Source organism: Acipenser ruthenus, chromosome 37 (assembly GCF_902713425.1).
Source record: "Acipenser ruthenus chromosome 37, fAciRut3.2 maternal haplotype, whole genome shotgun sequence".
In the NCBI taxonomy this organism is placed as follows: domain Eukaryota; kingdom Metazoa; phylum Chordata; class Actinopteri; order Acipenseriformes; family Acipenseridae; genus Acipenser; species Acipenser ruthenus.
In genome coordinates this window covers 10,979,063-11,001,937 of record NC_081225.1, presented here as the reverse complement: position 1 = coordinate 11,001,937, position 22,875 = coordinate 10,979,063, and the positions used below count along the sequence as shown (strand labels likewise).

Below are 22,875 nucleotides of genomic sequence, written 5' to 3'. Positions count from 1 at the left end.
TCGAGAGGAGTGCCCTGTGACGCTTGGGGGTGGTCTGTGTGGAATTGCATTGTTCTTCATGAAATGTGCAGGGAGTTTCTCTCTTCATGTTTAATTTCATTGTGATACATGACTGGGCTGTAAAATGTATCTTATCCAATCACACTTTAACTCAGTGGGTGTGTCGGAACTGAACCCAGGATTCGAAGCGGGATCAGTCAGTTATAAAACCTCTTTCTTTGTACTCTAAACTTTCGATTATATAACCAAGCATTCTGTGAGTTTGTACGATGAAAAAACACATGAAGCCCCATATTCTGATCATTTGTTGTTCTAAAATGAACCAACCAAGTTTCATCACAGGTGGATGAGCAATTCTATAGATGCTGGTAACACTAAATCTCTCTCTCTCTTTCTCTCTCTCTCTCTCTCTCTCTCTCTCTCTCTCTCCCCATCTCCTTCATCTTCTCCCTCTCTCTCTCATTTACTCTATCTCCCTCTCTCCCTCTCACTCACTCTCATTTACTATTTCTCTCCCTCTCCCTCCTCTCTCTCTCCCTCTACCTCTCTCATTACTCTCTCTCTCCCTCTCCTTCTCCCTCTCCCTCTTCCTCTCCTGCTCTCTCGCTCTCTCTCCCTCTCTCTATACACTGTGCTCACGCCTCCCTATTCAGATGTGATATTTGACAGGCTTCACCTTGGCTTCATGCCTAATTGTGCATCCCGCAGCAAATGACAAGCTGCTAGCAGGGGAGTCACACTATAATGGAAAAAAAGGTTCAAAGGCACATTTCCAGAGAGTAATAAAATATTTTGAACCAGCAAGAAAGTCCTCAGAACAATAACCCAAGTGCTCCCTCCTTTCCGCAGACAAGCTCTTGCCTTGCACGTCCAGGTGTTTCATTGCTCTCATGTGCTCTGGGTATGTAGGCCCTTCACCTACCGGAAAATAAAGAGCTCTTTAATGCAATTAACAAGAGGCTCTCACTTAGAAAGACAGGAATATAATAGTAATAATCATCATCATCATTCGAATGCAGACAGTTTGAGAACCAGCGCTGAGTTCATGGTGTTCTGATCCTCCCACTAAGCGTCTGACTGCTTTTACACATCTGAGACACAGGGACACAAGGACATGGACTCAGGGACACAGAGACACAGATTCAGACACAGGGACATGGACCCAGGGACAGTGTAAACAGCCTGGGGGACACCTTTTTAAAGTTCAGGGACATAAATCCCATTTGTATTTTGTATTGGTGTCATTTTCATTTACTGAAATGTGATATGGTTTGTAAACGTGGAACCTGTTTCAGTAAAGGGCAGGCCAGCCTTTGGAAGCACTGGGTATCAGTTTTGAGACATTGTGGAGTTCATTGGTGGGAAATATAAACATGGAATGCAGATTTTTGCAGGAGGGGCAGTAGCTTTTAGTTGTTTTCCTCTCTTGGTTTTTCACTGGCTGAATGCATAGTTTTCTGTTGTTGTTTGTTCAGCAACACTAGGCATGGAAGCTGTGTTCTCAAATCCCTTCTAGAGGTGAGCTGCTACTTTCCCTGCCTCTCCTTTCTCAGAAAAAAATGAAATAACACCAATAAACAATAGGTATAGCCATGGATTTCTGCAACACAGGACCTGAGAAAACCACTGCCCACAGTCGACTGTTATACAAGACCACACTGCCTCCCTCCCTCCCAGTCCCTCAGCTCTAACCACTAGACCACACTCCCTTCCTCCCAGTCTCTTAGCTCTAAACACTAACCACACTCCCTTCCTCCCAGTCTCTTAGCTCTAAACACTAACCACACTGCCTCCCACCCAGTCCCTCAGCTCTAACCACTAGACCACACTCCCTTCCTCCCAGTCTCTCAGCTCTAAACACTAACCACACTGCCTCCCACCCAGTCCCTCAGCTCTAACCACTAGACCACACTGCCTCCCAGTCCCTCAGCTCCAACCACCAGACCACACTCCCTCCCTCCCAGTCTCTCAGCTCTAAACACTAACCACACTGCCTCCCACCCAGTCCCTCAGCTCTAACCACTAGACCACACTGCTTCCCAGTCCCTCAGCTCTAACCACTAGACCACACTGCCTTCCTCCCAGTCCCTCAGCTCTAAACACTAACCACACTGCCTTCCACCCAGTCCCTCAGCTCTAACCACTAGACCACACTGCTTCCCAGTCCCTCAGCTCTAACCACTAGACCACACTGCCTCCCTCCCAGTCTCTCAGCTCTAAACACTAACCACACTGCCTCCCACCCAGTCCCTCAGCTCTAACCACTAGACCACACTGCCTCCCAGTCCCTCAGCTCTAACCACTAGACCACACTGCCTTCCTCCCAGTCCCTCAGCTTCAGCAACAACTCGGCAACAAACCTCTCAGAGCTCATCTGTGCAGTTTCCATGGAAACGAGAGGTGAGTGGGCATTGTAAGTCTAAATTTAAAACAATGCCACTCCGATACAATGTAATCCAACTGCTTTGATAGCGGAGCTGAACAACTGCTTGACATGCCTTTCATTTTGCCATTAATATGTCTGAATCCCCAGCGGTGCTCAAGGAAGCGGATGATACACGGCATGTTCAGGGAGGTGTCTGAGATCGCTGGATCTGCAAAGTTATCCAGAAAGGTTAGCAATGCGCTTCTACTATTCCACTGTCCTGAGTCATACAGCAGGCATCCATGAAAACCTGCAGCAATCCGACACAGAGCCGTGGTGATAATAACCAAACACAGTGGTCTGTATGACCCCCAGCTACCTCACATGTCAATGCAATTCAACACAGTGAAGTTCAAGGCAGTATACAGTTGCAATAGCTGTGGTTGAGCACCACTCGATACTTCTAGAGTTCTCAGTAAACTGTTGTTTTCAGAAGAGTTTTGTCAGTTTCAAGGCTAATACTAAAATAAGAGCAGGCTCACTCTTTATTGTGTGATGTGACTTATCCAGTGAATTAGTGCCATAGTTAAAGCTCAGAGAGGTGTGGCAAAACATATTCAAATGTGGCCATTTTCAACACAACGTGAATCAAGTTTGTGCAATACCTGGGTCACGTTACTACAGAAGCTTGATAAACTGAATGGCAAACCTTTCGACTAGAAGCCGTTTTCAGTGTCTTTGAAGACATCTAGTGGAAATGCTTGCCCATGGATTTGTCAAGTTTCTTGCAGTATCTCTCAGTGGAGCACAGGGTCTGTCTGCCTGTCCTGTTGTGGCCAGGAAAGGCATTGCTTTTGGTGGGGAGGGGGGAGACTGCGGTAGTGCAATTGGAGGTTAAGTGCTGCTGAATAGAGAAAAAAACCTGCCCTTAGCATGGTGTTTGAAAAAAGACCAGCCTCATCCCAACCGGCAGCTGCAATCAGGCCTAACTAGGTCATCTTGTGTCTGTAATGAAAAGATGCCTGAAACCTTCACTAGACAGTTCCAGTTCCTCTATGATTCATAATTGATGACAAGCTGAGGCACCAGTCTGAGTTCACCTGCACGAAGAGACTGCAGCTCAGAGATCCTTCATTTTAATACCAACACATTGCAAATCAATAGGGTTGTGTGTGTACTGAGGAAATCTATATTGTCGTTCCCCGGTCCTGTGTAAATTAGAGGCACGCTGAGATGAGTGTAAATCACCCTCCCTGAGGTGGGTTCAGAGCGTGCACACGTGTGTGCAGCACAGAAGATCAAGCTGTATCCTGGGAATCACGCATGTGATTGGGATGAAACTTGGGGTAGGCATTCCACCCGATTTGAAGGTGCCATTGGATCTTTACAGCTGCCATTGAAAGTAGCCCAGGGCTCCGGGCTCCGCCCCTGCTCCTCTCTATGAGAGAGTCTTGGCATTTTTGTAAAGAGCAGCCGGGACCCCAGTGATCAGAGAGAGTGATCAGTGGAAGTTACCTGCAATTGGAGGTTGACAGTGGGCTGAGCCAGGGGTCTGTCCATTAGTAAGCAGTCTAGAAGGGGTGAAGTCCTCTTGCATGATTTGCAATTACTATGTAGATATAAACCTTGTAATTAATGAATCCGCTAATCATTCATGTTCCACCCAGTAACAGCATCGATCTCTTTGATTGGACAGTTCAATACAACTGCTTATTAATATTATTGATTGCTGTTACGTTATTAATAATACTGGCCTTTTTATACGCAAGTGTCAAAGGGGTTTCTCATGTTAATATATATTTCTGTTTTACAAACACATGCATGTTTTCAGTTGTATTTGAAGCCCTTTTTTCGAATCTTTAAAAAAAAAAACACTGTTCTCAATGCATGGATCTGCTAGTCTGATTGCACATCTATACCCCATGGTGCTGCAATGGATTTCCAGCAGTGTATATATATACAATATGTATGTTTTTCATGCTGTTGTGTTTCCAGTGCTCTTACTTCAGCCCCACTCTGCCAGTACATGCCTCTACTGTTGTAGCTGTCCTTGGGATCTGGTTTCGTATTACCTGTCTTGATCACTACAGTTGAGTGAACATTGCTGTCAGCAGTTTTGCTACACTGTTTCTGTCATAAAATAACTGCTCACCAGCTAAATAAATGTGTTTGAAATATTTATTGCAACGCTTGAAGGTGCAGCAACAGAGAATGACACAGGAAGCCTTTTAACCCAATTTCCTCAGAACTGTGCTGCATAAAACAGTACGAAGATCCCTTTGCATTAAAAGTAACTCCCCACAGCACTGAACTGGGGAATGAAAATATCAGATCAGTGCAATAGTGAGAGAGAGAGAGCGTCATCAAGGAAGACGATCACCACTCACCGACCGCTCACATGGAAATGCACGAAAAGCACACCATGCATACATTTCAAAACACTAGTGCATGACTAGGAGGATAGCTATGCTGACTGGAACAGCCGTAACTAAAAGTGATGCTTTTAGAAATACCAAAAGAAGCAAATGCAATGCCTAACCGAAACATTTATCTTCGAATGCATTACGTTTCTTTTGGTATTTATATGTTAAATATAACCTTTAGTTCACAGTGAAGCAGTGAAGCAGTGTCAAGCACAGTAGGGTAAGCTGAAACATCGTCATGAAAATATCTGAGACCTGCATTAGATATATATTCGAAATCCCTCAATGTCTCGCATGTCACCCTGAGTGTCAGGGTCTTTAATCACTATGCGACAGTACTGTGGAACGCCCTGCCCAAGTCTATCAGGAAATCTGGCTTGGTGCCCATATAGACATCCTGTTTTAATTAGCATAGCCCCAGGGCTGGCTGTGTTAGATTTCAAGGTATGCTGTTAAGGAGAGCAGAGTATACAAAGGAGAGCATATTAGTATTCACGATGCTATAGAACTATGCTAAGACAAGGTACTTTTTTATCTTGCAGTCAGTGTTTTAAATCCCGCTGTTCTGGAAAGAACATTGCGGGGGTGTACTGGAGGAGAAGGCTGTTGCCTCACCTTCAGTGCAGACTAAATAACATGTCACGCACTGAACTTTTGAGGCCACGTCGCATAATTAAATGATTCTGTTTGTCACCCAGGGCACAAAGACCCAGCTCGCTCTCTCAATTGGATGGATAATTATTTTCCTGACATCCTTTCAAGACGCTCAATAGAGATCTCGGAGTGCAGATATAGAAGATGGCAGCGTGTGTGGCCCTTTGTTCCCCTCTCGTGAGATAAGGGACGTCCCCCCTAATTAAAACATCATTGTGATTGTTCAGCATTCACCCAGTAACTCGGAGAAGATTCCGGCTTGGGACTGGGAGACAGAGTGGCTTAGTGGTTAGGTAGATCGCGGATAGCAGTGGATTTGAATAAGGGTCAGCTACAATAGGAAGAGACTGCCGTTGCCAGAATTCTTCCACATTCATTAAAATTCTGTTGCCAGTGCTGGTGATGCTGGGGTCCAATATGGGCCATGATGGGGGTTTCTTTGGGTGTAATATCAAGTATCCCAGCAGGATGCTTTAAAGGATAAGGGACTTGGAAGTCTTGCACAGTGAAGGGGACTGGGAGGGAGGCTACTAAAAGCTGTGGATTTGAGAACTATAAATGTGCAATGCAGAGACATTTGATGGAAGTATTTTGTTGGCTACAATTACTTTAAGCTATGGGCAGAGCGGGGAGGGACTGTGGTGGACAGCTCCCAGAGGAAGACATCATTTTCTTGAGAAGCGGTTTTGTACTAGGTTGTTTGCAATGGGCTGGCTCTGCTCCTCGCAGACAGTCTCTCTTCACTCCAGCCCCAGGCGATGCGGCTCTCGTGTCGGCTCATGACGGCCGTCCTCCCTGATCGGAAGTGAAGGAGTTGCTGCTGTGAGTGTAGTCCAGCCCCCGGCTCACACATCTCCTCTAGATAGAGCAGCTCTCGCCTGTCACTAAGTGTCGCGGCCTCTCCTGTCCCTCCACCGCAAACGGATTCCAACACAACATCAGTCTTACCTGGTGCGCGCTTCCATTCGTTATATATATGAGCCAAAGGTGCTCCACTTTTTTTGCTGTGGAACCCCTTTTTATAAAAAATCACAAATCAGAAATAAAAACTGAAGCAGAGGTTTTGCATGTTGTCTGTAAGCATCACAACACCTGTGAAAAATGAAAGTGAATCCTCATGTCTCTGTTTGCTTGTTTGTGAGTTCAAGAGAGTGGCTGAGGGAACTGAGGGAGCCAGCTCACCTGGTATAACCTTTGGAGCCTGGAGGATAGGAGTTCAAATTTCATTTGGTGGCAGCGGTGGGATATCCTGAATTAAGTGATGGAAGTAGGTTCCTTGGGGAGGGTTATATGATGAGAGTTGTAGAAAACTAGGGAAATGTAGCCGCTAATATACAGGATCAGCAGCAACTCTCAAATGAAGTGCAGATCCTTTGATTGCCTGGAGAGGATTGCAAGATTCTGAACGAAAAAGCCATGTTAAGAGCGTGAAGTAGAATTGTAAGGTTTAGTCTGCATAAAAAAAATCTCACTTTAAGTTACATCTGTCTGCATAAATTTGCATAAAACATTTAATTTGCTCAATTATTTACCAGACATATTCAAGCTAAGAAAGAAGCAGCCCTGCTTTGAAGAATCAGACCCGTGGTGTTTCCATTTACACAGATCCCAGTGGAGACGCAAGAAATCTCAACCGGCTTGCAGAGCTGAAATGAAAGCAAGCTGTGATTCAAGAAAGAGACACTGAGGCGACACGCAGGCATGCAGGCACCAACACCATCGATGCTTTGAAGGGGAATAATCCGCCTGTTAAACAATGACAAACAATTACCAGCATGATTAACAATCCTATTTTTATATACATTTTAGGAATCGGAAGATCTTCAAGAGCTGACAGCAAACAGTGTTATCATTACAACCCTGGCTAAACAAGTTGCAGTGAGAACAGAATGCGTATTGCTCTGACTGAGTTTCTTACTGGCTTTATGCAGTCGAGATTTGTTTTATTTTCTATTGTCTTTTGCGCCTGCTTCAGTGAGTTTATTAACTCGATGACAAGGGAGGGATCACAGCAGCGGCTATTGTTACAATGCGAGTCCATCCACATGAATGGAGTCGAGTCGATTTGTTTCTGTGTCAGTCACAGCACCATATAAAATGGAACCTGTATTGAATAGTCTGTCAACCAAATGAAGTCAAATGGATTTTTGAAAAAGCATGTGACCCGTATCATTAGATATGTTGCAGTGCGGAAAACTTTACTGGGAGAAGCATAGAATGCAGCTCTGTACCAACAGAGTGGGATCTGTATCATTGATGTGGCCAGATGTTAAAAGAACTAAACATTTTTACTGGGCATCCCCGGTAATGGAATTTTGTCTTTAGGAAGTCAAAGAAAACAGCTGCGTAGTGCAGTGGCATTGTGAGAACACTGCTTGACAGAACCAACAACCAAACACACAGGGTCACCATCTAGTAATTACTTGTATTCCTGTGTAATGGGTACAGTCTTGAATATTGACGCATCTGCTAACAGAGCCACACCTACCCTCATCAGGACTGAAACAGACTTTCATCAGCTTGTATTACAGAATACATGGCATGCCATTGGTGTCAGAAAAATCAGTAAGGGACAGCCTACAGAAGTGTAGTGAGGCGTTCTTGTCAACTCCCCACACTAACGGTTCTGCCTGAATTAATGCATCTCACACTGAATTGATACAAATGCAATGCAGACAGACAGGGGCACTGCAATGGCAATGCAGACAGACAGGGGCACTACAATGGCAATACAGACAGACAGGGGCACTGCAATGGCAATGCAGACAGACAGGGGCACTGCAATGGCAATGCAAACAGACAGGGGCACTACAATGGCAATGCAGACAGACAGTGGCACTGCAATGGCAGTACAATGGTTTTGCACTAAGGAGCAATAATAGAACAAGAGCAGTTTCAATGGGATGAGATTGCTATTGCACCACAGTTGGAAAATGTTCATATTTGACACCATGCTATGAACACGCAATACACATGCAGGTGATCCACTGCAGTACCATTGTGTATCATTACCAGACAGACAGTGTGCTAGCATGTCAGGATCACTGTACTGTGCAGTATCTTCTCTCAATGCATTGTGATGCCATTGCTGGCAATGCTGTGCTCTGCTGATGGCTCTGCTAGGTTTCTTCAGGGTAACGCACCCTGTGGGATTTTATGAACATTATGAAGGTGTTTGTTTTTTCTTTTCAGCTCTGTAAAGAACGGCTAGCCTCGCCTCTCGAGGTATCGGTTATAAAGCATTCAAATGAGCTGAAGAGGGGAGGTGCAGCTGGAGCGTGAATACGGGGGAATAGAAAGATAACAGATTAATTACATTCTGTAATTGGAACGGTTATTGTGTCTCTGGAACGGCACTCTCGCTGCCGGCAGTCTAATTGAATTTGTGCTGACACGTGGAGTGCCATATTGGAGAGCAGATTGCTGTCCTCTCCCTTTCCTGCAGCCAGCTCACTCCTCCGTCCCCAGGGGATCGACACAGCCATTTATACCTGGGTTCAGGGACCCTGATGAGCACAAGTCCAGGATACTTTATATTAGGTGAGGCTGTCCCAGATTTAGCGGACTAGCATCACCCTGTAGAATCAACTCATCTTGCTTCATAAAGTCAACTGAAACCTGCTGAATAATGTTACCTTAACACATTGAATTAAATACCACTGCTACTATTATGGCTTCCGATAGACTTGCGATATCAGTTTCTTTGATTGCATGATGTTAAATAAAATATCTAAATTATGTTTATATCGTTTTTTCTTTTGTTTTATTACGTCTCAATCCTAAAATTCTAGCTGTTGCAAAGCTTTTGGCCAGAGCTGCGTTGCCGTGCAGCATGGGACCCAATGAATGCTTGGACTGTGACCCCCAGCTGCAGTTTATGACTCTGTACTCAGTTTGTTAATTGCAATTAAAAACCATCAAGCTTGTCAACTGCTGACACATCCCTCAGCTCTCCGGGGCTCATTTCAAATCAAGTCGTCTCTCTGCCTGCGATACACTGATCCGCTCTTCTTCATGGTTCAGAAACCAGTAAAACACTTCCGACAATGAAATGGCCTTTCTGCAGTGCACTTAAGCAATTACTCTGGGAGCCTTTGAAGCTCTATAAAGTTAAACATTTTATTGCACATTTGGGTCGTTGCCACGTTTTTTCTCCCTTGGGGACCGCTGGATGCAGAGGCAGGAAGCCAATCAGAGCAACACCCCACCATCTCGTCCAATCACATTCAGGGGCGATTGTTTACTGCACTGTACACCATTGGGGACCAGGCGTTGTTGGAATGCCAGCTTGTTTACATTCCCCAAAGGTATTTTCAATTGTGGCTTCTTCCCTCTGTGAACCCATCTCGCCTCTCTGTGCGAAAATGCATCCAGAACACTCAATGCTGCTGAATTTAGAAATACTAGAATAATCTTCAATGGCAAACGTGTCGACTGGAAGTCTTTGAAATATGTCCTTCAAGATATTACGTTTTTCTGTATTTATTTTATCTAAATGTACAGCTATGGCCAAAAGTTTTTTATCACCTAGAATTATAGGCTTGAGACAGAATTTAAACTACATGAACATATCGTTGCCATTGAAGATGGTTTCGGAATCGTTCAGAACAGAAGCTCTCCATTGTATTTTTGGAGTCATACATGCCCCCTGGAATCCTTCAATAAGCTAATAGAGCTGTGTGCTGGTCAGGGACTAGCCTCGACGGGCCGGATAGCTTCCTGTCATTGTCTATCCCAAGCCGGGCACTGCAGCCTGGTCCTGGGTAGAGGAGCTCCTATCCCATGTGAGAGCTGCTGTCAAGTACATCAGGCGCTTGTGTAATCTGATCCAATTACTGTTAAACAGGCAGGCTGCCCCCGGAGCCGCGAGCAGATTAGAAGCTTTTTCATAACAGGCACATTTCTCCTCTGTTGGTTTAAATGGGTCTTTCATTGTGCAAAGGGAGTTGGCTTGTGATACATAAATGCCTGTATTAAGTGATTTGAGTGGAGAGCAGCCGAGTGCTTCTTCAAAGGCCATTGTTTCTTTCCTGCAGCATTTTAGGGAAATCAGATGCCCCCCTTTCAGCTCTGAAGAACCGCGCTCCCCGGCAGTGCATTCATTTATTTTATTATGTCATGTTGCAAAGTTAATATCAAGATTTCTTTTTTAATAAATGACTTAGTAACACGTACAGCTCTGGCCAAAAGTTTTGCATCCCCCTATAGAATTAACTAATTTAGCTTCATAAAGTCGAATGAACCTGCTGAATAATGTTGCATTACACACCGCTTTGTAGTTTTCCATATACTTAACGAAAAACACTAAAATTGAAAAATGTGACATTTCAAAATCCAACATGAAATACTGTACTACTATTATGGCTTCCGGTAGACTTTTGCGATATCATTTTGTAGTTTCTTTGATTAGATGATGTGAAATAAAATATATATATTTTGTTAAATGATGTCTCAATCTGTAGGTGATGCAAAACATTTGGCCATAGGTGTACACAATTTTTTTTTACAAGGTTTAGAGTTAGGGTTAGGAATAGGGATAGGGTTGGGGTTAGGGTTAGAGTTAGGGTTAGGTTTAGGCTTAGGGTTAGGGATAGAGTTAGGATTAGGGTTAGGGATAGAGTTAGGATTAGGGTTAGGGATAGGGTTTGGGTTATATCATATAATAAAATTACACATTAAGTACATTGTAATTACACGTGTATTTACTACGTAACTACTATGTAAATACACAGTAAAGCGTTACCTGACTGACATTAGTAGAATGGTGGTAATTTTCATATTCAATATGCCATTGATATCTTATACAGTGCAGTGCCATGGTGCCATATCTGTGCCAGACAGGCAGTGTGCCATCGCATCAGGACCGCTGTGCAGTGTCTGTGCTGTCATTGCTTGGAATGCTGTACAGCTAGGGCTTCTTCAAGGTAATACCCTGGGATTAGAATGGGATCCCAATGAGATTTTTTGAATCTTTTCTCAAAGGGATGTCACAGTTTGTATTTCTCAGTCTTCGCTTTCATTGTTTGTTAGAAAATCTGTAGCAGGACAAATTGGAACATGTCTTGTGTCTTAGTGTTTCCATGGTGACCCCTTCCTCTGAGACCAGCACTTAGAGCCTGCCTAATGAAATATTTATCAAGGATTTAAGGACTGAGGCAAATTTAATTACACTCTGGTAAGAACACATCTCCGTGACAGAGATTTATTAGGGTTTCAATCCTGCCAGTCAGCGGCTGCCTGGTGTCATTTTTTACTGGTGGATCTGAAGGCTGCCAGTCAAATTGACAGACAGGTGAGCTCCTGCCTTGTACGGAATACAAATGGAGCCCCCCCCCCCCCTCCCCCTCCCTCCCCTTCAATCCCAGATCAACAGGCAATTATATTTCAAACACCGCCCAAGCTGTGAAACAGTCAAACTTGTTGCTTCAATGTAATGACCGTGCTCAAGATGCACTTAAAACAGAAATGATAGCAATGCAGACAGACAGGGGCAAAGCAGACAGACAGGGGGCACTGCAATGGCAATGCACAGACATGGGGCACTGCAATGGCAATGCACAGACATGGGGCACTGCAATGGCAATGCACAGACATGGGACACTGCAATGGCAATGCAGACAGACAGGGGCACTGCAATGGCAATGCAGACAGACAGGGGCACTGCAATGGCAATGCAGACAGACAGGGGCACTGCAATGGCAATGCAGACAGACAGGGGCACTGCAATGGCAATGCAGACAGACAGGGGCACTGCAATGGCAATGCAGACAGACAGGGGCACTGCAATGGCAATGTAGAGAGGCAGGGGTACTAGAAGGTATGTATGTATGTATGCATGTATGTATGCATGTATGTTTGTATGTATGTTTGCATGCAGCTTGATAATCGGGACCAGACTGTGCTATCAGGATCAGGGCACTGTGCTGCATCTCTTCTCAATCCATTGTGTTGCCATTGCTGGTAATGCTGTGGTCTGTTAGGGTTTATTCAGGGTAGCGCAAGATATTGAGGATATAATGGGATCCCAATGGAAATAAAAACTGGGAAAAACCAGGCAGCCTGTTTCTGCTGTGCAAGATAAACCCAATATGATGGCTGATGTGTACTTGCAGTTGTTTTCTCTCACAGCCTGTTGTTTGTATGGAAGAGCAAGTTTCCCAACCTCGTTTGTGTGTTTTAAAACAAAGTGCAGGTTAACTACAGCATGAGAAGTGAGGGGCGCTGTGTCTGAACTGGGGCGCCCCGCACTGTACCCCTCCCCAATAGGGAACCTTGCTGGGGTTCGTCTGGACTGTGCAGAGAGAGCACTTCCATGTGCAGAGAGAGCACTTCCATCTACAGTAAAGAGAAGGATTTCACAAAGGCACGTTCCTAATTGAAAGTGGCGCATGGGAAGTGATTTGAGAATAAGCAATCCAAACGCAATAGCTCAGAAAATAGAATTAATTGCTGAAACCAGCTGCATGGAGGGGAGGGGTTCTGAGAGTGGAGAGAGAGAGAGAGAGAGAGAGAGAGAGAGAGAGAGAGAGAGAGAGGGAATAAAATACAAGAGAGCAAGACAGAGGGCTTCATTAAGCTGGGAAAACACAGCACATCTCTGCCGGAGAAGTTGCTACCTTCCCATTGGGATCCCATTAAAATGGTAGTGTCAGCAACCCTCGGCAGAGCCATTAACAGCTCTCTGCTTCCCCAGCAATGGATATGTGATCCTGAGACGGTGAGGTGGCACTGCAATTGATTACCAGCAGTGTATATTGAGTGTTTATACCATTGTGAACCCATTGGTCAGAACAGCCTTTGTGGCACTATTCTACCGATAGCAGTCTCCTCCCACTGCAGCTGCTGCCATTGCCTGTGTTCAGAACCATTGCAGTAGCTTTGCAGTGGAGGTAGGCACAGGTAGGAACTCTGGAAGCAGTTACCCAAAAATAACAGGATAAAAACACACACACTGTGTATTGTACAGCTGTGGCCAAAAGGCTTGCATCACCTAGAATTTTAGGATTGAGAAAAATAATATTTGAACATAAGTTAGATCTTTTATTTAACATCATGTAATCAAAGAAACTACAAAATGATATTGAAAAAGTCAACAGAAGCCATAATAGTAGTAGAGTATTTCATGTTAGATTTTGAAATGTCACATTTTTACATTTTGTCAGTTTTTCGTTAAGTATATGCAAAACTACAAAGCGATATGTAATTCAGTGAGTTAACGGAACATTATTCAGCAGGTTTCATTTGACTTTATGAAGCTAAATTAGTTCATTCTATAGGGGGATGCAAAACTTTTGGCCAGAGCTGTAGACAGACATTTCCTCTCTTCAGATCTGCAGCCTTGTGTTAATACTGAAAAATGTGAGAATACCAAAACAAATCATCCCAGATTGAAAGACGTTCCTTGCATGCAGAAATGCACTCCCTGCTGTGGGATGGACTGCACAATAACTGCATTGTTTTCATGTTTTCTAAGTTTTCTGTAGATAAAAAGAGACTCAGGCTGTATATGTATCTCACTGCCTGCATCATGTAAGGGTGCTGGAAAATCTCCCCAACGATATCTCTTGTGTTGACAGCTGAAGTGCTCACATTTGTTTTATTTTCAGTTATTTTATTTATCTGACTAACGCCGCAGGGAAAGGTACCGGAGAATAAATAAAAGGAAACTCAGCAATATATTAGAACAGACTTTAGCTGAGCGGCGTACCTTTCCAGGCAGCGAAGTCGGGCGGCAGACTCGCTATTCTTATTGAGTCCCTTTGGTGGCAATTGAACGCGCTACAGAAAGCAAAATCAATTCAATCTTACTAAGGCTGTCCCTTAACTCACTCAAGAAATTGAAATCATCCATTTGGACATGATTGAAGGTTTACTGGATCCTGTTTTGAAGTCCATTGGCTGTCTTTTTAAATTTATATATATACATACAATGTTAGCCAGATGTATTCCGTCATAGAGTAGAGGATATAAGTGTCTCACTTCTCCTTTCTCTGCTTCACCAGCACAGAGCAGAGGGAGGCTGTTCAGAAAGTATAAGAGCCTCTCTTTCTCTGCTTCACCAGCACAGAGCAGATGGAGGCTGTTCAGAAAGTATAAGAGCCTCTCTTTCTCTGCTTCACCAGCACAGAGCAGAGGGAGGCTGTTCAGAGAGTATAAGAGCCTCCCTTTCTCTTCCTCTTTCTCTGTCTCTTCTCCACCAGCACAGAGTATAGAAGCCACTCTTTACAGCGTTCATAGGTGTTGTTTTTATATTTATTTCAGAAGCAGAATGAGGTAAATGTGGCAGAAATCCTGATGAATTGAAGGTTGATTAAAGGCTTAATATGAGGAAATGGGGAAGGTGTCATGAGCTGATGTTGACTTTCTTTGCGTTCAATGAGAATTCAATAGGGAGCTGTGTGTCAGCTCACACTGAACAGAATTACATTTCCTTACTGACAGTCATTTTAGGTAAAGCCAGTCACTTTGTGACTCGTAGCGCAGTGTTAAAGGGGTCCTGGGGTTCCAACGCTGTCCGCAGTGTTTCACTCTCATGTTGAATGGATCCCCTGGATTGTGGCCAGGCTGTCTGACTGTGTAACTCAAAAGACTTAAAAGGCCAGCTTCCTAATCCCCAGCTTGTTTCCAATATTCCTGATTAACCATGAATGCCCGCTGTGCTCCCGAGCCAAAAACTCTCTTTATTTTTTATATATTCATCACGTTGACGCAGATATAATCTTACTGTCATGAATAACAGATTGTGTGGGGTAGGGCGGGCATGTGATTCATGTAAAGAGAGAATGCGGGAAAAAAACTACTTTCCAGCTGTATTCTGTTATAAACATTTCAACAGAGAAGAGAAGCTGTTATACTCTCTTTATAGCCTCCCTCTGTGCCGGTGGAGCAGAGAAAGGGGTGGCTCTTATACTCTGTGAACAGCCTCCCTCTGCTCTGTGCTGGGGAGCAGAGAATAAAAGCTGGCACACAGAAAGAGGAGGGGCTCTTATACTCTCTGGACAGCCTCCCTCTGCTATGATCTGGTGGCACACAGAAAGAGAAGGAGGGGCTGTTATACTCTCTGGATAGCCTCCCTCTGCTCTGTGCAGCTGGATCGCAATGGCAGTCTGGCAGACTTGTTTTCGTATGAATCACAGTGATATAGAGGTTCTGTTATTTTGTTTCCACACAAGGTGCGTGTTTATGTGCTGAAGGAGCATTTGGGGACTGCTGGATTTATGATCAGCCACTGAAACCGATCCGCTGAAATGGCCAGGAGTTAATATCACTTAATTAATTCCAGGCATTGACGTGCAGAGAGACCCTCTGAATCCACAAAGTGCCTCTAATGTAATAAGCCGTTTCCACTTAATGGAGTCAAGACTCTATTTAAAAAAAAGCAATAGTGTTCTGCACGTTAATTTAGGCACTTCGTGTTGCATGAAAATCAGTGCATTAGCGCAGAGGGAGGGAGCGCTGTCAGGACCTGAGGGTTGACAGGCAGACTGTCCCTCTGTTCAACCGACAGACAGACAGACAGACAGACAGAGAGTTAAACAGACAGACAGACAGGCAGACAGACAGACAGAGAGTTAAACAGAAAGACAGACAGGCAGAGAGTTAAACAGACAGACAGACAGGCAGACAGACAGACAGAGAGTTAAACAGACAGACAGACAGGCAGACAGACAGTTAAACAGACAGACAGACAAGCATAGAGTTAAACAAACAGACAGGCAGACAGACCGATAGGCAGACAGACAGGCAGAGAGAGAGACAGGCAGACAGGCAGAGAGACAGACAGACAGACAGAGAGACAGACAGGCAGAGAGACAGGCAGGCAGGCAGACCGACAGAGCTGTCAGTATCCAGCACTGCCTCTCCCTCGCCTGACCCAGATTCCAATCTCTTTCCAGGCTAGTTCAAGTGATTGCAACTCTCTAAATAATTCCACAAATCTTTTAGCTCCTGAGGTCTGTGTTTTTATGAAAGAAGCACGTTTTATATCAAGCATGTGTTTTGGTTTTTGAAAACGTGATTCTAGTGCTACGCTAGGAAATCTACGCAGGAAGTCTGGCACGCTTGCACTGTCTAGGTCATTGGAACCCAGCGGGTATCTTCTGGGTCGTGTTCCTTTCTGAAACAACCAGAAGGAAGAGGTTGAAGGGTGAGGACAGTTTCACACTCCAGGTGCCCAAGGAAGTGCAACTCTATCGGAAACGATGGCTTTTTTTTAGCCTTGTTTTAAAATAAGAATACATGTTTGCTACAGCAAAATCGAATGTCTCTAGTTCTAGCCAGGTAATTAACTGAGCCAACAGTAGGTTGATTATGGAGCTAGGTAGAAACAGTACCACTGTTGTAGGGTAAAAGTAAATGACCTCCTGAGTAACCTCTCTCTCTCTCTCTCTCTCTCTCTCTCTCTCTCTCTCTCTCTCTCTCTCCCATCTCCCGCTCTCTCTCTTCCCCCCTCTCCCGCTCTCTCTCTCCCTCTCCCCCCTCTTTCCCTCCCTCTCTCCCTCTCTCCCTCTCCCTCCCCCTCTCCCCCTTCCCCTCCCTCTCCCCCTCTCCCCCCTCTCTCTCTCCCCCTCTCCCTCCCCCTTTCTCGCTCTCTCTCCCCCTCTCTCCTCTCTTTCAGATCCCTCACCAGGTGAGCTCGCTAAACTTCTACAGCTATGAGCAGCCAATCGTGGATTACTGCCAGGCTCACCAGCCTCTGCACCTGAACGTGGGCTTCGAGAGCGCCCCCCGCAGGCTGGAGCGGGGCATGGTGCAGACTGTTCCTCTGTCCCTTACAGAGACCCGGACCCCACCCCAGTGAGATCCAGCGCTGGGCAGAGAACGCCAAGCCTCTGCTGAGAGGTGTTACTGATTAGCTTGGATTCCAGTGGGGATTGCAGAGCTGTTCAATCTGTGAGAACAATGGAACGGAGTAGCAAAGCCTCATGGCTCATGCTCTGTATCCTTTTCTTTTCACTGGGTGTGCGGCCACTGCTGGTAACGCTCCTCTGGACACGGCTTGTTTGTTTTATTTATCTGGCTAGCTGTTCGCTAAAAACAAAGTGAACAAACTGCAAAAAAAAAAAAAAGATGATCTTGATCCAAAAAACGATCTTGTTTTGACTGCTGAAAACATATTCATCTTGTCTAAGTGGATAATGATTTTTTTCTTTGAATTTTAAATGGGTTTTTGTTTCTGTGTTGTGTGTGGTTGTGACGATGCAGCAGTGTGATGTGACAGTGGGGCAGCTCGTGCTTGATGACACGGTGTACAGGAGATGAAGACGTCGTTTTGAAAGGGGTCGTTGGTAACCAGTCGCGTTGTTGTTGATGGGAATGTATTCTATCATCGATCACAAAATCACTCACGGTTTTCATTTTTACAAAACAGCAAAATTATAATCAAAGGTAACCAGTAACACCTTCAAAGGGAAGGCAACATTGGGGTTTTTTGACTTTCTTTGGGACGCATTCCAGGTGCCGTGCGGAGGGACTTGTACAGACTCCTCACACTCTCCGAAGGGACTTTGGAATTTCTTGTACATAGACAGAGAAGCGGACTGCTTTACTTCTACTGAAACATTTATCTGACCAGGAGGAGGAGGAGGGGCCTCGCTGGGCTGGAGGCGGGGCCTATACTGAATGAAGGAGGAGCCTGAAGAGAGTTTTGAAAAAACAAAATGAAATACTGTCCTCCCTTGAAGGCTGTAAAATCTCTGGTACTAATGGGGTTTCATTTACATGCAAGGGTGTGTTATCTGTACAAGAAACACTGACGGTTATTCGCATCCTTTCCTATACCAGAAAGATCTGTTTCCACTGCTATTAGTACGGCTTTTACTATTTAAAATATCTATCTGTGACAAATGCCAGTAAGTAAAATACTTATCACAATTAGAAATAGTTATAATTCAATTCGTATACTACTTAATTAATCTGGTGGTAATTATCCCAAGTGAATGAATGCTAGTTTGAAACAAAGTGCTCTAGCTGCAGATGTTCCTTTAATACAGTAGTAATTATCCCCAAACAAATGAGGTCAGGTTGAGAGATAAAGATAACCGCTCACGTGGGGTTAATCCCTGTTAAAAGTGCTCTGATGTCAGATGATCAGTAATTCGTTATGTTATTAATGCTGATTTACAAGGAGTTCCATCATCCGGACGTGACACTTTCCACCCCGGATCAAGTTTTCAGCTCGTTTTAATTCCAATACATTCCGAAGCCTTATCCCTGTATAAACTTTACACAAATGCATCCTTACGCTGAGCTCCCTGTTAGGCGATTCAGTGAAAGTGACATTGGAAGTGACATTGCCCTCTGCTGCACAGCAGCGTGCTTCTGAAACACATCGGATCCAAAGGCTTTGTGTTGAGTAATTAGCCAGTTTTATTCAATTGCATTAACACCTAATGGTTTAAACCGCATTCAAGGGCAATAATCTAAAGATCTGAATATCTGCAAAGCCCTGCTTCAGACTTCAGCTTCCCTCGTGTTTTGATTCCTCCATCAGAGAACAGTTTTCTTATATCCAGCCTGCCAGCTGCTCTGCTCCATATAATATAAAACAATCTTGTTAATTGCACAGGAAATGTGATCACTCTGAGCTCTGAGTGTAGGTGGGCATTTTACTTTTGGATGGGTGAATTGCCTGCTGCTTCCAGTAGGTATGTATTGAATAAATGACAAAACCATCTCTAGGTTTTTCCCCGCAACGGAGAGCTGCAATCATTCTGAATGACCCCCCCCCCCTCTGCACAGCAACAGTTGAAATGGATCCAAAATGAATATAAAAAATGGATTGGTTTAAATTGTATAGAGGATGAGTGTAATTTCAATTATCCTCTCCCTCTACATTCTGGACAACCCCAGCCAGCAAAGTGTCACCAGGGCAATGAGGATTCTGTTTGAGATGCAACTTTCAGGACAAGTCAATGGGAATGTCGTCAATCCTAATAACTGGCTCAATCCCTTTTAAAGATCAATCTTGCTGTGCTGATAACAGACGCCCTTGCTTGCCAATTTAATAAATCCCATTAGAATCCAAAGGAAGAGCCAGTAAAGGGGAGCGCAGAATTGATTTGGAGATCAAATGGGCTCTGATAGAAAAGGAGGTTCTGTGCCAGGATCACAGGGGCCACATTGAGTTGAAGTTCTGAGGGAATCGTCTGATTGGAGGATTTTGCAAATACAGTCTTGTTTGATTGGTCAAGTGGGATGAAGTTTGTGGTGGGTGGGGCTAACATGCCCTAGGAGAGGGGCTGGCTTTGGAATATGATTTTGGAGACTGATGGTTTTATTAGTTGAGGGTTTGGTGGTTGATTTCGTGTGCGGGATGGGGAAGGTGGGGGGGGGCGAGTTGGTTGATTCTGAATTCAGGGTATAGGAGGGAATCTCAGAGGGACGTCCCAGGCTGATAGTACTCCAGATCTCAACATGTTCTCATCACGGTTAGAGTTGATTAAAAAAAGAGTTCATGATTTGGAAACTTCTCTCTGCGTTGGGTTAAGGTCCCTGTTTCTGGAGCTGAAGTGTGTAGCTACACAGGAAAATACTGATGACCCGATACCATCCTCTGACTGTCCGTAGCAGGGGTGCACGATTCCGGTCCTCCAGATCCGGAGCCCTGCTGTATCCTAAATTACTAAACTGAACCAATTAAACCTCCTTCAAGACCTTCATCAGTGAATTGCTTAACAATGCTTATGAAACCGTGGGGGTTCCAGACCTCAAGGACCGCCCTTGTGCAGCTGTGATCTATAGGTTTCTATGGAAACCGAATGGATCAATCAAAGCAATCCTAACGCCACTCGACACAGTGAATACATTCATGAATATGTCAATAAGGTAGGTAGGGTTTGATCTCGTTCTACAGATTCCCAACGAGGACACAGAAAAATACATTTTGCCAAAACACTTGTGTGCTTGACCTTCTTGTAGCTCACCGCTGAGTTTCTGATTGAGTGTCGAGTTGTGTTTGGTTATATCCTCTGGACATTAGCAGCTCTGACAGATTTGAGAGACGCTATAAACGATCATTGAAGAAGGACGAGCGACTGGTAATTTGGAAGATGTTGAAACAGAACTAAAAATCAATCATTTTTTTTAACTGACAGATGCATATTTCCAGCTTTTCACACGTTCCAGTATTATCACAGTATCACAGGGAGGAGTGATATTCTCACCCTGAAGGTGTTTAGACTTTTGCAATGAAAACCGGGAGATGTCAATAATTAGAACACCCGGGAAACGCTCCGCAGTGAGATCATCGTGGCCAGCTGTTTCTATTTATAGATTACATTTTTTCTTTTTTTTTTCTTTTGACCTGAAGTCTTAAGGACTTGGTTTACGAGAGAAGACAAAGATCTTGAAAAGCCAAATCTCACCCCGAGCGATCGCTGGATTTGTTTCCGTGAGTCGAGGTAAACGAGGAGAACACAACGTCACAAACACCAGAACGCTGAGCAGAGTTTCTTATCTGTATACACAAGCAAACACTGTAGCTAGCATCTTCACAGTAACCTCTGCAGTTTCAAGAGAGAAGTCTCTGTGTTTAAAAAGCACTGATTTCAAAACAGAAAGTGGGAGTGCTGAAAGCAAAAATAATACGTTTATGAAAGGGGTGATGCACTGGGATTATAAGGAAGGCTGTATTTTTTCACAGTAAAGAAATGGCTTATTTCACAGTCTAAAAATGTCAAGATATTTCACGATAACATTTATAAAGCAGAAAAATATGCATTGTCACATTCAAAATTGCTCATTTTTTGTTGAAATGCTTACATGAAAAACAGTACCTGCTAAATTGTAGAATATTTCAATTTTTATGTCCCCTTCTTGTATTGGACAGAGTGATCTTTAGCAGAAATATTTCCGATTTTTGAGGCAGCTGGAGTCTTTTTGGTTGAAGACATTTTAAAGAAATCATGCAGCTCTCTGCAGTATGTGTTCAGTCATTTACTGGAAGCAAACTAAACCAGCTGCCAGGTTCCTAAATGCAGTGTAACAGGCAGTGCGTCAAGAAGGCAAACGTTTTCTGTATTTATTTTTAACTGATAAAACAACATGGGAATTTTCATGGGGGTCAACATATTACATAATGACCAATGGGTACATTTCACAGAAATCGTGAAATCCGTTATAATCGTGACAGAAAATACAGCCTTACTTAAAATGCATCCAAATCAGATTTTTCAAACGTTTCTGTTTTGATTATTTGATGGATAAAATAATCGGTTCAAAAGGTGGATCTGGAACTTTTCCTTTTCCTCGTAAACCATGGAGGGGGTGCTTACACAGGGTCCTGCTGCTTGAGTAAGCGTGTTCCATTGGGAATGGGTTATAGCTGGGGCAGGGCAATGCTTTAAAAGTGTCCTCTTGTCAAAACATTTACAAATTCTCCTCTTTTGCTTTGTGTCATCGTGTGTTGGTTAGATCTGTAGATCTACAACTGCCTTTTTCTCTGGACACAAGCTGCCAATTTACCAGCCACGGCCCGCCCTGCACCTCTCCAATCAGAATCTGTGAAAACGGTTCTGAGGGCGGGAGCATTGACACATTGCTGTTCCCAGCCAATGGGGAAGCATTACCGATCAGGGCATTTTATGTATTTAAGAAAGAGTTACCTTAACAAGCTCTTGGGGTGTGAACTGGTTTAGTAAACACAGTGAAAATGCATGATTGTGTGGGACAGCGGGATATTACATTTACACGAGTAAAACAATCAGCTGTCTGAGCTCCCAGAACGAGTCGCCCTATTCCATTAGAAGAGAAGAGGGCACTTTCATCAGTCCGTCGTGTCATTCATCTAGAACACAGCAATGTTGCTGAATCAAGTTGCATTATAGCTGAGTCTTTTGTTGATTTTATCTTTTCTTTTTTTAAAGCTGGTTTGTTAAGCAGGGTGTAAATGTTCTGGAAGTAATCTCTACGCTTGGTTTTCTAAAACATCGATATCGTTTCTTTGGCAGCTTGAATCCAGGCAAAACATGGCTAATTCTTTAAATATATTATCGTCCGAAATGTTTTGTAAAGTTTTGATGATGAAAAATAAAACAAAAATAAAAAAATAAATAAAGGTGCAGGAGTGTGTGTGTGTGTTTGTTTTACTATTTATTATAGCTCTGCTGAACAATGCAGAGCACTAAACTAATCTAATATGCTGTATATAATATATATATATATATATATATATATATATATATATATATTTCTCAAGTATATAGAACTAGAAAAATAAACTTTGAAAACACAAAGGATTGCCATTGACTGAATTAAGTTTCTGGATTAAGAATAACTGGGAAAAAAGTCCCTGTTTTATTTTCAATTTTTATTCACTTTAGCTCCATTCAGTTTAGTAAAGGGCTCTGAAGCCGCTGGCTTTCATCCTATCTGCTCATCCCAGCAACAGAACAAAGTAACTGGCTTCCCGCTGCTCTGGTATCCATGGGGCCG

At 43.8% G+C, this 22,875-nt stretch overlaps 1 protein-coding gene across 2 annotated transcripts in view; it reads left to right on the top strand.

Annotated features, from left to right (window-relative positions):
- Nucleotides 1–22,501, top strand: part of LOC117397850 (leucine-rich repeat transmembrane neuronal protein 4-like) — a 58,130-nt gene extending 35,629 nt beyond the window's left edge. Inside the window, exon 4 of one of the 2 annotated variants that reach the window (XM_059008603.1) lies at nucleotides 17,060–22,501. In XM_059008603.1, the coding sequence (XP_058864586.1) occupies nucleotides 17,060–17,242 (183 nt within the window). In that variant the 3' untranslated portion in view covers nucleotides 17,243–22,501. The remainder of the gene's footprint in view (nucleotides 1–17,059) is intronic. The other variant, XM_059008604.1, reaches the window with a different exon arrangement.
- Nucleotides 22,502–22,875: the final 374 nt, after the last annotated feature.